This window comes from Amphiura filiformis, chromosome 16 (genome assembly GCF_039555335.1).
Source record: "Amphiura filiformis chromosome 16, Afil_fr2py, whole genome shotgun sequence".
Lineage (NCBI taxonomy): Eukaryota > Metazoa > Echinodermata > Ophiuroidea > Amphilepidida > Amphiuridae > Amphiura > Amphiura filiformis.
In genome coordinates, this window is record NC_092643.1 from 29692778 (window position 1) to 29710227 (window position 17450).

Genomic DNA, 17450 nt, shown 5'->3' on the forward strand with positions numbered 1-17450 from the left:
ACTACCCCCTAGCTACACTGCTTGTAATTCTTGTATATCTACGACAGGTATTAGCTTAAACTTTAATCGATGTATTCGCATCTGCCGGGTGGCCTCAGTCGCAGGTGTACAGTATGGTTACACCCCGGGGGTTACACACAACCGGGATATGGATGACGATATAAAGATATAGAACGCCCCGTGGAGAAATACACGAGAATCTAAAGGAAAACATTCAGGCACATCCAGGCGAACCACTATAACTTTGCGCAATCATGATTTCCTTTTTTAATGTCAAGACTAATTAATGCATTAACAACAGTATTACTAGGTAGCGCTGACGAGTTGTCGCCAATATAGCGGGTTACCTCCTGCTAGCGGCTTGAAATTCTGAGTATCCTGTTTTGATCTCCAGGTATTCAAATCAGAAATTTTCCTTGTACATGTATGTACATAGAGCCTCCAATTTTTCAAACGTTATATCAATGAGGACCCACCCTTTAATACAGACGTTATACTAATACATACAAACAAAGGATACATCTCCCGTGGGTCTCCAGTAATCGTACCCCTAGGTGACATCGATGTCTGTGGAAGCTGATACAGACTAATCACTCAAAAGCCGCATCTTTCATCGATACCTGATGCTAGCACAGGTCATTATTCAGGGAAACATATCACTTTCAGCATGTTCAATATATCCTGTTTTGTCTTTTATAAAGATGAAAGGTAGCATTTGCTATTTCCATTATAAAAACAGGTTGCAGACATTATGGTACTTAGATGTTTACAAATAAACAATTTTTCCTCATATTACCAAAGCCGGGAAGTACCAAAGACGGGGAGAATTGAATTGGTCAAGATGTGAGACACTACTCTGGTTTGGGTTTTCAGCTGATATTTTGTGGAACAAATATATGTTTGGTACGATAGGAAATGAAACTTAATGACAAATAAACAGCATCTCTTGCCTCTCTAGCTAACTAACTACCGTAAAAAATCGATCATAAACATATGTGCCTATTATCGAGTTGAAAAAAAAAAAAAAAAATAGGGTAGTTGAAAAAGTTAAACAAACTACCCTAAAACTTCGTTCTTGTCCGTAGCAACTCGTTAGAATTATTATTAATTTTTTTACGGCAACTATCTAGCTAACTAAATTACTAGTTAACTATCTAAGTAAAGGAAAAATTCCTTCTTGTCCGAGCAACTGTTTGTTAAACTTTTTTTAATTTTTTCTTATTTTTAAATTTAAAAAAAAGTTTAAAAACTGCTGTAAAAATTCGTTCTTGTCCGAGTAACTCGTTAACAGGCACATATGCTTATCATCGAATTTTTACGGTAACTAACTAGCTAACTATCTAATTAAAGGAAAATAATAAATGAACAGGCGAGCTGTGATCAACTAAATAAAAATACAAACAAAAAAGCACAAGATAAAACATATATTATACAAAATGGCAAGGTGGGAAAAAGTAAAAGAAATAATGGCGCGCTTCGAGAACAAGACAAGATAACGTCCCAGCTGCATCCCATGCTTACAATTATAATGGGGTACGATTTCCTTTAAATTGAGACTAATATTCTTTTTTAAAAGGCAAACCGACAAATTAATTCAAAACTCTACATTACGTGACTATATTACGTTTCTGATGTTTCTTTGGAGCACATTTTATTTTTTACATTAAGAAAATGAACCTTCTTCCTACCATCTTTTTCCTGTCGTCCGCTTCCGATTTCTTAACTTCAGAATAGGTATATACTGCACTTATGTGGAAAACCATTCTAAAAGACCCTTGATAATCTAAATAAAATTTATTGCAATTTTACGGTGATTAAATTTCAAAATAGGCATATACAATTTAAGGCCCATTTAATGATATAAGTGGCAATTTGTCACACTGAATTATAATGATATCAGTGTACGCGTTAAATGTGACCCATCTCTTTGTCTATGGGGAACTTTTACCCCTCATGTGTCCAATCGAAACCGTTTGTATTTGCCTGTTTTAGGTTTCTTTATGTGTACGTGTTTTTTGTGTGAGTTTTGTTGTTGTTGTTCTTGTTTTTAACGTGTGTGTGGGCAGATGTTCGATATGGTTTTGTGGGGTGTTCGCGGGCATTTCTGACAAAAATATGCTTTTGCTATACTCCACTTGAAATAAAGGTGTCTAGAAAATTAATTTCGATTGGGGATCAATTTGAAAAATTCGTGTATTTCATACGAATCACTTTCATTATTATTATCCTTCCACATTTACTAGCCTTCGGAATATGTATCAACTGTACTTGACTGTGTGGTTATGAACTCCAAGTTGATGGTGATTAGGTTGACCAGTCTCAATAACCAAATACTTTAAAGCCTCATTTAAGACCGGCCTTTAATTGGTCATTTGTCACCTTGAGTTAAATGACGCGTTAAACGTGGCTCATCACATGACTACGGCAATGAGTCTACCCTAATTATGTGACGAGTTAAACGAAGCCGTCAAATATCTACGCATATCCTGCCTTTATACCTATACTAGTAATACTACAGCAGATTCTGTACCATCAATTCTGTATCATAACCTTTTATCTAATTTCTATAAAATGCAATGATAAAACATATCATATCTTGTATTTCCTATATTTTACCTAAAGCAATATGACATTGAAAATTGATTCCGAGTACAGAACACATTTAGAAAGGTTATACAATTGCTTTGGATCAAATGAATAAGAGGTACGTTTCGTTTTGACAATTGTCTTGTAGTTGCATTGGTCATTTTAAACACTTTTCACTATCTCCCAGATGCCTCTGGAATATTTCGGTAAAAATGCTGATGACCTTGAACTTTGAGTGCAGCTCATAATTGTGACTGGACGCGGCGAATCAGCCGTAAAGTCGGCCCCAGTCAATTTTGTTTTATTTCGTGTTTAGAAAATATATACCATAAGCTTTAAAATGGTATATCATTTGACTTCAAACGATATCCAAAAGCGGGGCTATGATTTGTTGAACTCTGTTCCTTCGACAAAATTGTATTTTTATCAGTTCTACATGTGTCTCTTTTTCTATATTTCTGGTAATAAATATCCAACTGTCATAATTGGCGGTCATTTCAAATCATCCCCAAGTCAACGAGGTTCAGAAATATCCTCTCATTGTTCATTGTTGATTATACATACCTAGACATAATACAATGCTTTGTTATCTACCACATGAACAGGATTTAGCCAAAGCAAACAAAGACAAGAACTATTCTATAGAAATAGGTAGAAGCTTATTATCCTCTTCAGCATTAGTATTATTGATTGATTGAAACAGCGTTTGATAAGATACTTGTCGCAACGAATTGATACACCTATGAATACGACCTTCACATACATTTTACACTTTAACTCAGAATACAATTTGCCGAGTTTACGGCTGATTCGCCGCGTCCACTCACAATTAAGTGAACGAAATATTATCCTTGAGGAATGAGACTGCTAAAGCATATTTGCTTTGAGTAGATTGACGTACTGTTATCTTTCGAGGGTGTCGAACCTCAAACCACTCTCAAGTTCATGCAGAACTTGAGGCCATTCAATTTAGTATCTTGTAAAGAAAACACAACCGATACAAATTAGAACACCAGATTCTGTATATGACGGTTGCATAAAATAAATGTACAATGTGTTCATTACCCAGACGAAGTCGATAGATCCATTCTACGAAACCAACAAGACTCATGTTAAAAGCTAAGCACATCGTGTGCATACTGAATTTGCTTTATGTTCTAGAAAATGTCACGGAAATTGCTTTGAATTTTATGATAAAGAGGTACATTTCGTTTTGACCTTTGTCTTGCAGAGGGAATGTTACTAATTTTTGGAATCCCTGAAATATTTCGATAAAAATGTTGATGACCTTGAAATTTGAGTGCAGCTCATAATTAAGTGAATGAAATATTATCCTTGAGGAATGAGACTGCTAAAGCAAATTTTCTTTGAGCAGATTGACGTAATGTTATCTTTCGAGGGTGTCGAACCTCAAACCACTCTCAAGTTCATACGGAACTTGAGGCCAATCAATTTAGTATCTTGTAAAGAAAACACAACCGATACAAATTGGAACACCAGATTCTGTATAACCAATATGGTGGTTGCATGGACACAACCCGTTACAAATAAGACAAAGAATAAATATTTTGGAATTGGCAAACATTCAACATATCGACTGTTATTATTGCTATGATGTATGGCTGGTACAGTTTTTACATGTATACTATCGATTCCTGTGCCACGTGTTCATTACCCAGACAAAGTCGATAGATAACCCTTACGAAACCAAGAAGACCTCATGTTAAAAACTAAGCACACCGTGTGCATATTGAATTTGCTTTATGCTCTAGAAAATGTCACGGAAATTCACGCAACAATGAACGTGGTCAATCACTCGTATCAGCATGCATGTCAGTTACTACGATTAGGGTGACACTGAGATTATCCACATAGGGAAAAGTGGGTCATGTTTCCTGAAATGTAGGTTTGTTCCAGATCATGCCTTACTTCCTATAGAAGGTAATTTAAGATGCTCTACTCCTCATCAAGGCACGAAGGTACAGGCATGTCATTTTATTATGCATGAAAGCCGTGAGGTTGAAGGATTCTGAAGCTCTTTAGTTGTGTAAACGTAGACGGATTTGGTAAATTTCCGGAATAAAGAACAACACCTTGAGGTACAACATGCTATAAGTTTCCTGCTCGCATTCCGTACTTTTAAGGTATAAATGCGACATGGTGAAGCATCAACTATGGCAATATATTATGGACTAACATTCAACATGCTGTAAGTTTCCTGCTCGCATTCCGTACCTTCAAGGTACAAATGCAAGAGGGTGAAGCATCAACTATGGCAATATATTTATGGACTAACATTCAACATATCGACTAATTAGTATTGATATGATTTCTTCTATTGCTTACAGTGCTACGTGTTTATTAGTCATTGAACAGTCAAAGTCAATAGGTGCTTTCTACGAAACTGAATGCTTTGATTAAAATCTGATCAAACCACATGTAGCTTGAATTTAGCTTTATGCTCTAGAAAATGTCACGGAAATTCACACAACAAGGAACATGGCCAGTCACTCGTATCAACATACATGTCGGTTAATACGATTAGCGTGATAATGAGATTATCCACATAGGGACAAGTGGGTCGTGTTTCCTGAATGAAATGTAAGTTTGTTCCAGATATTGCATCGTTTCCTTCAGAAAGTAATTTAAGATGCTCCACTCCTCATCAAAGCACGAAGGTACAAGTAATTGTATTATGCATGAGAGTCTTGAGCTTGAATGATTTTGAAGCTATTTAGTTGTGTAAATGTAGACGGAGTTGGTAAATTCACGGAATAAAGAACAACACCTCCAGGTGCAACATGCCATAATTTTCGTGCTAGCTTCCGTGAATGTTGGGTTAGAAAGGTATAATGCAACAAGTAGATGCGTCAACTATGACAATACATTTATGGACTAACATTGTATATATCGACTGTTATTATTATTGATATCATGTATGCTACTGGTTACTGTACTACGTGTTTATTAGTCGTTACTTAGACAAAGTAAATATGTTCCTTCTACGGAACCTAATGTTTTAATTAAAATCAGAGCACAAATATGTTGTTTGAACTTAGCTTCATGCTCTAGAAAATGTTAAGGAATTCATGCGACAAGGAATATAACTAATCACTTGTATCAATATACACAGCGTAATAATTAGATTATCCACATAGGGAAAAGTGGGTCGTGTTTCCTGAAATGTAAGTCTGTTGCAGATCTTGCCTTACTTTAGAAAGTAAATTTTAAGATGCTCTACTCCACATCAAAGCATAAAGGTACACAGAAAGTCATTGTATTATACACGGAAGCATTGAGCTTACATGATTTGGGAGCCGTTTAGTTGTGTAAATTTAGACGGAGTTGGTAATAAAATTCCCGGAATAAAGAACAATACCTCCAGGTGCAACATGCTATAAGTTTCAATGCTAGCATTCCGTACCTTTAAGGTATCAAAAATGTGGAGACAGAAAGGTATAAATGCAACAGGGTGATGCATCAATTATGGCAATATATTAATGGATGGGACAAAACTGCAGTTTAGTCAAAAGCAAACTTTGACGCATGTAATATAATAAGCCCTTTAATACAGTTATTTTAATACATACTCACAAAAATACACCTCTTTTGAGTCTTCAGTAATCTTAACCCTGAGTGACATTTATGTCTTTGCAATTTGATGCACTGTAACCACTCAAAAGCCGCATCTTTCATCAATACCTGATGCTAGCACAATTCGTTATTCTTTCAATAGATCCTGTTTTGCCTTTTGAAAGAGTGGAAGGTTGCATTTGTAATTTCTATAAGATTGTCTTTCAAAGTAAAGGTTTGGAGAACCAAAATTGATATTCATCAAAAAATATTAAAAGGCCAAAATAAGGTAGACATGGTTGGTAGCCTATACATGTAAAAGAAGATAGAACTTATGACGTTAGAAAGTTAAAATATGTATCTTCTCTGATATCCCCAAAGATGGGAATAACTTATTTGGTTAAGATATAAGGAACGAATCTGGATTGGTCTTGGAACCGATATTTTGTGTAACAAATAAATGTTTGGTAAGGTACGAAATGAAGCTTAAATTTACAGCATCCGTCTCAGTTAGTACTAGTATTTCTTTTTCAAAAGGTAAGCCGACAAACTAATTCGAAACTCTACATTACTTGACTATTTCGTATCCGATGTCTCTTGGGCTGAAAGCATATTTTTACATTTACCGAAATTTAACCACGTAAGACTCTAAAATCAGTCCGCTTCCTCCTTTCTTCGCTCACATATCCTTTTCCTGATGTCCTGTTCAAATTCTCTAGCTACAGAATAGGTTTACACTGCACTGATGGAAGTCCATGTTGACCGACTCTTTAAAATAAATATATTCCAATTTGATTGAAAGGACTATTTCAAATATAGGCAACCTACATAGTATACCTTAAAGCCCCATTTAATGGTGACCTGCAACTTGATATAAGTGGCAATTTGTCACAGTGAATTGTAATCGGTGTACGCGTTAAGTGTGACCCATCTCTATGACAAAGGTTTTTTTACCTCATTTCCTTCAGAAAGTAATATGCTATAAGTTTCCTGCTCGCATTCCGTACCTTCAAGGTACAAATGCAACAGGGCGATGCATCAACTAGGGTAATATATTTATGGACTAACATTCAAGATATCGACTATGTAGTATTTCTTTTTCAAAAGGTAAGCCGACAAACTAATTCGAAACTCTACATTACGTGACTATTTCGTATCTGATGTATTTTGGGCTGAAAGCATATTCTTTACATTTACCGAAATTGAACCACGTAAGACTCTACAATCAGTCAGCTTTCTCTCTTCTTCGCTCACATATCCCTTTCCTGATGTCCTGTTCAAATTCTCTAGCTACAGAATAGGTTTACACTGCACTGATGGAAGTCCATGTTGACCGACTCTTTAAAATAAATATATTCCAATTTGATTGAATGGAATATTTCAAATCTAGGCAACCTACATAGTATACCTTAAAGCCCCATTTAATGGTGACCTGCAACTTTATAACAGTGGCAATTTGTCACAGTGAATTGTAATCGGTGTACGCGTTAAGTGTGACCCATCTCTATGACAAAGGTTTTTGACCTCATTTCCTTTAGAAAGCAATATGCTATAAGTTTCCTGCATTAAGGTACAAATTCAAAAGGGTGGTGCAACAACTATGGCAATTATATTTCTGGTCTAACATTCAACATACCGACTATTAAATTATTGTTGATGTGATGTCTTCTAATTGGCTACTGTGCTATGTGTTTATTAGTCATTAAACAGTCAAAGGTTCTTTCTACGAAACTGAATGCCCCCTTTGATCAAAATCTGATCAAACCACATGTAGTTTGAATTTAGCTTTATGCTCTATAAAATGTCACGGTAATTCACACAACAAGGAACATGGTCAATCACTCGTATCAGCATACATGTCAGTTACAACGAGTAGCGTGACAATGAAATTATCCACATAGGGAAAAGTGGGTCGTGTTTCCTGAAATGTAAGTTTGTTCCAGATCTTGCCTTATTTCCTATAAAAAAAATTAAGATGATCCACTCCTCATTGAAGCAAGACGGTACGGGGAAGTCATTGTATTATGCACGAAAGCCGGGAGGTTGAAGGATTGTGAAGCTGTTTAGTTGTGTAAATGTAGACGGAGTTGGTAAATTTCCGGAATAAAGACCAACACATTGAGGTGCAGTATGTTATAGGTTTCCTGCTCGCATTCCGTACCATCAAGGTACAAATGCAACAGGGTGATGCATCAACTATCATGGCAATATATTTATGGGCCAACATTCAACATATTGACTATTAAAATAATTATTATTGATGTCATGTCTTCTATTGGTTTGTTACGTGTTTATTAGTCATTAAACAGGCAAAGGTTCATTATACAAAACTGAATGCTTCCTTTGATTAAAATCAGACCACATGTAGTTTGAATTTAGCTTTATGCTCTAGAAAATGTCATGGAAATTCACGCAACAATGAAAGTGGTCAATCACTCGTATCAGCATACATGTCAGTTACAACGAGTAGCGTGACAATGAAATTATCCACATAGGGAAAAGTGGGTCGTATTTCCTGAAATGTAAGTTTGTTCCAGATCATGCCTTACTTCCTTTAGAATGTAATTTAAGATGCTCTAATCTTCATCCAAGCACGAAGGTACAGAAACGTCATTGCATACACGAAAGCCTTGAGCTTGAAGGATTCTGAATCTGTTTAATTGTGTAAATGTAGCTAGACGGAGTTGGTAAATTCACGGAATAAAGAACAACACCTTGAGGAGCAGCATGCTATATAAGTTTCCTGCTCGCATTCCGTACCTTCAAGGTACAAATGCAACAGGGTAATGCATCAACTATGGCAATATATTTATGGACTAACATTCAACATGATATATAAGTTTCCTGCTCCTATTCCGTACCTTCAAGATACAAATGCAAAAGGGTAATGCATCAACTATGGCAATATATTTGTGGACTAACATTCAACATGCTGGATAAGTTTCCTGCTCGAATTCCGTACCTTCAAGGTACAAATGCAACAGGGTGATGTATCAACTATGGCAATATATTTATGGACTAACATTCAACATATCGACTAATTATTATTGATGTGATTTCTTCTATTGGTTACAGTGTTACGTGTTTATTAGTCATTAAACAGTTAAAGTCGATAGGTCCTTTCTACGAAACTGAATGCTTCCTTTGATTAAAATCAGTTCAAACCACATGTAGTTTGAATTTAGCTTTATGCTCTAGAAAATGTCACGGAAATTTACACAAGAAAGAACATATATTCAACCACTCGTATCAACATACATATCAGTTAATACGATTATCGTGATAATGAGATTATCCAAATAAGGAAAAGTGGGTCGTGCTTCCTGAATGAAATGTAAGTCTATTCCAGATCTTGCCTTATTTCCTTTAGTATTGCATGGACGAAAGTAAGTAATCAAAGATGCTCCACTCCTCATCAAAGCACGAAGGTACAGAAAAGTAATTGTACTCTGCACGAAATCCTTAAGCTTGAAGGATTTTGAAGCTATTTAGTTGTGTAAATGTAGACTGAGTTGGTAAATTCCCGGAAGAACAACACATCCAGGTGCAACATGCTATAATTTTCATTCTAGCTTCCGTGTCTAAAGGTATCAATGTTGAGTTTGATAGGTATAATGCAACAAGGTGATGCATCAACTATGGTAATACATATGGACTACATTCTACATATCGACTATTAATTATTATTGCTATCATGAGTTCATTAGTCATTACTCAGACAAAGTCAATAGGTTCCTTCTACGAAACTAAATGTTTTAATTAAAATCAGAGTACAACACATGTTGTTTGAATTTAGCTTCATGCTCTATAAAATGTTAAGGAAATGATGCGACAAGGAACATGGCCAATGACTCGTATCAATATACAGGTCAGTAATATGGTTAGCGTAATAATCAGATTATCCACATAGGAAAAAGTGAAGTATATTTCCTGAAATGTAATTCTGTTGCAGATCTTGCCTTACTTTCCGCCTTACTTAAATTAGAAAGTAAATTTTAAGATGCTCTACTCCTCATGAGAGCATGAAGGTACAGAAAATTCATTGTATGCACGAAAGCATTGAGCTTGCAGGATTTGGAAGCTGTTTGGTTGTGTACATTTAGACGGAGATGGTAATTAAATTCCCGGAATATAGAACAATACCTCGAGGTGCAACATGCTATAATTTTCATGCTAGCATTCCGTACCTTAAAGGTACAATGTTTAGTCAGAAAGGTATAGATGCAACAGTGTGATGCATCAACTAGAGCAATACATTTATGGATACATATCTCTTGAGTCTTCAGTAATCTTACCCCTAAATCTGGTACACTATAATCACTCAAAAACCGCATCTTTCATCGATACCTGATGCTAGCACAAATCATTATTCCTGGAAATATATCATTTTCAATATATTCTGTTTTGCCTTTTGGAAGAGTGGAAGATAGCATTTGTTGGTTCCATGGTAAGATTGTCTTTCAAAGTAAAGGTCTTGAGAACTAAAATTGATATCCATCAAAAAATAAAGCCAAAAGGCCAAAATAAGGAAAACATGGTTGGTAGCCTATACATGTAAAAGATGAACTTATGACGTTAGAAAGTTAAAATACGTATCTTCTTCTTTGATATCCCCAAAGATGAGAATAACTTATTTGGTAAAGATATAAGGAACGAATCTGGATTGGTCTTGGAACTGATATTTTGTGTAACAAATAAATGTTTGGTAAGGTACGAAATGAAGCTTAAATTTACAGCATCCCTTTAAGTTGGTACTAGTATTTCTTTTTCAAAAGGTAAGCCGACAAACTAATTCGAAACTCTACATTACGTGACTATTTCGTATCTGATGTCTTTTGGGCTAAAAGCATATTCTTTACATTTGCCGCAATTGAACCACGTAAGACTCTAGAATCAGTCAGCGTTCTCCCTTCTTCGCTCACATATCCTTTTCCTGATGTCTTGTTCAAATTCTCTAGCTACAGAATAGGTTTACACTGCACTGATGGAAGTCCATGTTGACCGCCTCTTTAAAATAAATATATTCCAATTTGATTGAATGGACTATTTCAAATCTAGGCAACCTACATAGTATACCTTAAAGCCCCATTTAATGGTGGCCTGCAACTTGATATAAGTGGCAATTTGTCACAGTGAATTGTAATCGGTGTACGCGTTAAGTGTGACCCATCTCTATGACAAAGGTTTTTTACCCCATTTCCTTCAGAAAGCAATATGCTATAAGTTTCCTGCTCGCATTCCGTACCTTCAAGGTACAAATGCAACAGGGTGATGCATCAACTATGGCAATATATTTATGGACTAACATTCAACATGCTATAAGTTTCCTACTCGCATTCCGAACCATCAAAGTACAAATGCAACAGGGTTGCATCAACCATGGCAATATATTTATGGACTAACATTCAACATATTGACTATTAAATTATTATTGATGTGCTTTCTTCTATTGGTTACAGTGCTAAGTGTTTATTAGTCATTAAACAGTTAAAGTCGATAGGTTCTTTCTACGAAACTGAATGCTTTGATTGATATCTGATCAAACACATGTAGCTTGAATTTAGCTTTATGCTCTAGAAAATGTCACGGAAATTCACACAACAAGGAACATAGCCAGTCACTTGTAACAACATACATGTCGGTTAATACGATTATCGTGATAATGAGATTATCCAAATAAGGAAAAGTGGGTCGTGTTTCCTGAATGAAATGTAAATCTATTCCAGATGTTGCCTTATTTCCTTGAGTAAGTAATCAAAGATGCTCCACTCCTCATCAAAGCACAAAGGTACAGAAAAGTAATTGTACTCTGCACGAAATCCTTAAGCTTGAAGGATTTTGAAGCTATTTAGTTGTGTAAATGTAGACTGAGTTGGTAAATTCCCGGAAGAACAACACATCCAGGTGGAACATGCTATAATTTTCATTCTAGCTTCCGTGTCTAAAGGTATCAATGTTGAGTTTGATAGGTATAATGCAACAAGGTGATACATTAACTATGGTAATACATATGGACAAACATTCTACATATCGACTATTATTAGTATTGATATCATGAGTTCATTAGTCATTACTCAGACAAAGTCAATAGGTTCCTTCTACGAAACTAAATGTTTTAATTAAAATCAGAGTACACCACATGTTGTTTGAATTTAGCTTCATGCTCTATAAAATCTTAAGGAAATGATGCGACAAGGAACATGGCCAATGACTCACATCAGTACAGGTCAGTAATAAGGGTAGCGTTCGCTCGAATAATCAGATTATCCACATGAAACGTGAAGCATGTTTCCTGAAATGCAAGTCTGCTGCAGATCTTGCCTTACTTTATTAGAAAGTAAATTTTAAGATGCTCTACTCCTCATCAAACATGAAGGTACAGAAAATTCATTGTACGCACGAAAGCATTGAGCTTGCAGGAATAGGAAGCTGTTTGGTTGTGTACATTTAGACGGAGATGGTAATTAAATTCCCGGAATATAGAACAATACCTCGAGGTGCAACATGCTATAATTTTCATGCTAGCATTCCGTACCTTAAAGGTATATGAATGTTGAATCAAATGTTGACGCACGTAATATAATACGCCCTTTAATACAGTTATCTTAATAATACATATCTCTTGAGTCTTCAGTAATCTTACCCCTGAGTGACATTAATGTCTTTGCAATTTGATGCACTGTAATCACTCAAAAGCCGCATCTTTCATTGATAGCTGATGCCAGTACAATTCATTATTCTTGGAAAAATACCACTTTCAATAGATCCTATTTTGTCTTTTGAACGCGTGGAAGGTAGCATTTTGTAATTTCCATGATAACATTGTCTTTCAAAGTAAAGGTATGGAAAACCAAAATTGATATCCATAAAAAAAACAATCTTAAGAGGCCAAGATAAGGTAATGGTTGGTAGCCTATAAATCTATAAAAGTAGATAGACTTTATGACATTAGAAATTTGTGAAGATAAGAGGAATCTTATGGTATCAAAGTGGGAAGCTTATCAATCTCAAACCTCCGATATGCAGACGACACCGCACTTCTTGAAACATCAGTAGAGGACATAGAAAGATTGGCAACAGCGATATATGTAACTGGCAAAGATATGATCTCAAACTCAATGTGAAGAAAACAAAAGCTCTGATTGCAGAGCAGAGACAGAAAGAAAAGAGTACAACATCACAATAGGTGGAGAAGAAGTTCTAAGTCAACCACTTCAAATATCTGGGCTCGGTGAAAACATTCAATGCAAATTGCACGGCAGACATTAAAGTCCGGATTGGAATGGCCAAAGGAAGAATGATTGAATTTCATAATCTGTGGAATGATCGAAACCTAGCAACAGAACTCAAAATTTGCTCTCATTCTCTTTTCCTGGCGCCCTTTCCAGATTCACTAGCTACAGAATAGGTATACACAGCACTGATGGAAGTCCATATTGACCGACTCTTTATAATAAAATAAATACACTTCAATTTGGCGGTGATCAATTGGCTCTTTCCAAATAGGCAAACTAGTATACCTTAAAGCCCCATTTAATGGTGACCTGCAACTTGATATAAGTGGCAATTTGTCACAGCGAATTATAACCGGTGTACGCGTTAAGTGTGACCCATCTCAATGGCAAGGTTTTTACCTTTATTTGTCGAGTAGTTAGGCCGAGTAAAAAAAAATACATGTTTCTCGTCCGCGCCCTCCTCCTTTTTTGAAGATTTTTCAAATTTCTTTTTATTTTGTAAACTTTCAGTTATAACTTGTGGAAAAAGATGTTTCAGAAGTTAAAACTTTTTATACAGCTTTGTAAATGCATAATACATCATTTAAGAAAGAGTTTTGTGACCACTATAGGGGCCTACCACTCAAAACAATAAAATAAAAAGGGCCTCTTCCTTTTTCTGAGATATTATCTGTATGTCGAATACCCAAAATATGGTGCCAAATACTGGTATTTAGCGTCGTTTTCCAATAAAAAATAGAAAATAAAAAGCCATCCTCCTAATTTTTAAAAACCCGGACGAGAAACATATTTTTATTTTTACTTGGCCTTACCGTTTGAGTTAGCTTTAAAAAAATTATTTGTGTGTGCATTTATTTGTCAATTATGTTGGGTGTGTTTTATGGGTGTGAGTGTATGTGTGCATTATCAAGGACTCAAATATGCGCCGTAGTCTACACAAATAGTTAATTCAACCAAATCGTTAAACGTAGTTTTACAATATCTTATATTTGCCATATTGCACCTGAAGAAATGTGATCTTGAAAATTGAGGCAGAATTTATTCGAATCCCTTTCATTACTTACGATCCTATCACATTTACTGCCTACGGAATAATCAAATACATAAAGCCTCATTTAACAGTGGCTTGCAACCACTTTTAAATGTCCATTTGGCACCCTAAATTATACTCAGTAGACGCGTAAAACTTGGTCCATCACTACGGCATTGATTCTACACTCAATATACGACGAGTTAGACGAAACCGTCTAATAAGCCCAATCGCTATTCTAACTTCCGGTTTTTGAGAGCAGTTTTGGGACACTTTGACCTCTGACATATCGGAAAAATTGAATTAATTAGTATTAATTTTCTTATTATTGTCACAATTTTGATCATTAAAAATACCAAACAATTAATTTATAAAATACTAATATTTTTTATATTTGTTTTAAATATTGTAAAACATTTTAGATTATATTTTGTACGTACAAAAACCCAATATTTCTGAATTTTCTGACAGTTCAAAGGACAAAGTGTCCCAAAACTGCAAAAACTGTCCTACAATGCATTGCAAACTTCCAATGCCGATTGGGCTTATTGTGCGCATCAAGAAAACCTTATGCGGTATAAATCCTTCGCTCATAGCTATAATAAATTACCTAGTTTCTTTTAAAATAGGGTGATAAAACGTACTCAATACCTTGTATTTTCTATATTGCACCTGAGGCAATAATGACGATTAAAATTGATTTGGAGTAGGGAAAACATTTGGAAGAAATATATACGTGAATAGAATCAAATGAAGAAAGAGACATACTTCGTTTTGCAGTGGGCATTTTAAACTTTTTTGACAATCTCCTACATGCCGCTGGTATTTTCGGTAAAAATGTTGATATGACCTTGAAATCGGAGTGCAGCTCATAATTAAGTGAACGAAATATTATCTTTGAGATATGAGACTGCTAAAGCATATTTAGATTTACGTAATGTTATCATATGAGGGTGTCGAACCTAAAACTACTCTCAAGTTCATACAGAACTCGCGGCTGTTCAATTTAGCATGTTGTAAAGAAAATCCAGGCACAGTGGCACCAGATCTTGTTTTAAAATTCCGACATATTTCGCTTCAATATCGATATGTTGCATGGCGGGTCAGGTTTACACATGTATACTATCGATTACTCTAATGTACAATTCAATAGATTTATTCTACGAAACCAACAAAACCTCTAGTTTTAATTAAAATCCAGACACACGTGTATTTTGAATTTAGCTTTATGCTCTAGAAAATGTCACGCAAATTCACGCAGCAAGGAACATGGCCAGTCACTTGTATCAACATACAGGTCAGTAATATGGTTAGCGTAATAATCAGATTATCCAAATAGGGAAAAGTGGGTCGTGTTTCCTGAATGAAATCTAAGTCTGTTCCATATCTTGCCTTATTTCCTTTACAAAGCAATTTAAGATGCTCCTCTCCTCATTAAAGCACGAAGGCACAGAAAAGTAATTGTATTATGCACGAAAGCATTGAGCTTCAAGGATTTTGAAGCTGTTCAGTTGTGTAAATGTAGACGAATATAGATCGAACAACAACACCTCGAGGTGCAACATTCTATCAGCTTAATGCATATAGAATTGCACTGATGTTAGAACTTGGAAGACCAAACAGAAAGCTATAAATGCAACAGGATGATGTATCAATTATGACAAATTGCTGATACTACAGTTTGTCGCACGTAAAATAGTATGAAGCAGAAATTAAACGTAGTATATACTAAAAGTAAACGATTGCCATTTTTATTTTTAAAAGCGTTTGATCATTGCTATTTTTAAAGTGTTTTCGTGATGCCGAACTTGATACCAAACAGGGTAAAAAAACCCAAATGTAGTCTTTGACGGAAATTCTTGTCAACTTGAACCAGGTAAACGCAGATGGTGTTATTTTTGATAAGAATATATCAAATAATTCACCAAGTCTAGCCTAGCTTTAAACATGTTAAACCATAACCTGTTTTAAACTAAGCATAGCAATTAACATTTAACTGCGTGAAAATCTCAATAGTTCTGATCTGAAATTACTTATAGCGTTGTACAAAGTTAATTTGTAAAGCTGTCTTTACACATCAAGGTATTGCTTACATTGAAAAAGGTGAACAAGATTGCAAGGTGCAATATTTACGATATACCTTACCTCGCTCATGGCAATGCGACCATCGCCGGCACGGTCGTAGGCACTCATCATACAATCGCGTAAATCTTTCTCCATTTCTGGATTGATTTCCTTGAAAGAGACAAAATGAAAAACAACAGCTAAGATTAATTTATTTATCCTGAGGAAAAAAAGCACTATATGGAAACAAATGACAAAATAGTTACTGTCTTTTTACACAGTAGACACGTGTTTTTGTGTGTTGCCAAAGTTAAAATATATCATCTACAAGTGCACTACCAGATTCCTATTGCGGCCACCTGCGCAGGCACACTGTCACAGTACCAGCGGTGTACCAGTATATGGTGGGATCTGTGTGTATTAGCAGCATTGGTACTGTGTTGGTAATCTGTGTGTACCAGTCAAGTACCTTGGCGACGGTGTAAATAGGAATCTTGTAGTTTAAGTAACATACTAGTAGCATATACTAAATGTTTAACTAGGAGGTAGATATTTTTATTTTTTTTAATTGGTTTTCTTCGAAAGTAAAACGTAGTACCGGATTGACAATAAACAAAACATACTGTCTTTTGAAAGACTAGAAATAATTGTATTTTTATTGGAAGGGAAACGTAATTCGAGTGTCTTAATAAAAATGAAGGGCTTTAAGTTCAGATCGTACAAGAAACAAATCCCTGTAGAATGTAATCACCAATTTTGATCAAAGGAAAATTTTTCTTTCTATATTAGAATAAACTTTAATAGATAGATGGGTAGTACAAATTGAATATAATCTCGAGCTTAACTTGTTTAAGGTTCCCAATCATCTGGGACGTATTTGAACTTTGATCACATAGACATCATAACTCTGAAGGTCATTTTTTTTAAAATTACAAATAATAGTACGTCATATTTGTCTTTGT

The 17450-nt window shown here is 35.3% G+C and overlaps 1 protein-coding gene across 2 annotated transcripts in view; it reads right to left on the bottom strand.

Annotated features, from left to right (window-relative positions):
• Positions 1 to 17450, bottom strand: part of LOC140135852 (calretinin-like) — a 176979-nt gene that overhangs the window by 59365 nt on the left and 100164 nt on the right. For both annotated transcript variants that reach the window (XM_072157491.1, XM_072157492.1), the window contains exon 3: positions 16570 to 16659. In XM_072157491.1, coding sequence (XP_072013592.1) covers positions 16570 to 16659 — 90 coding nt within the window. The remainder of the gene's footprint in view (positions 1 to 16569; positions 16660 to 17450) is intronic.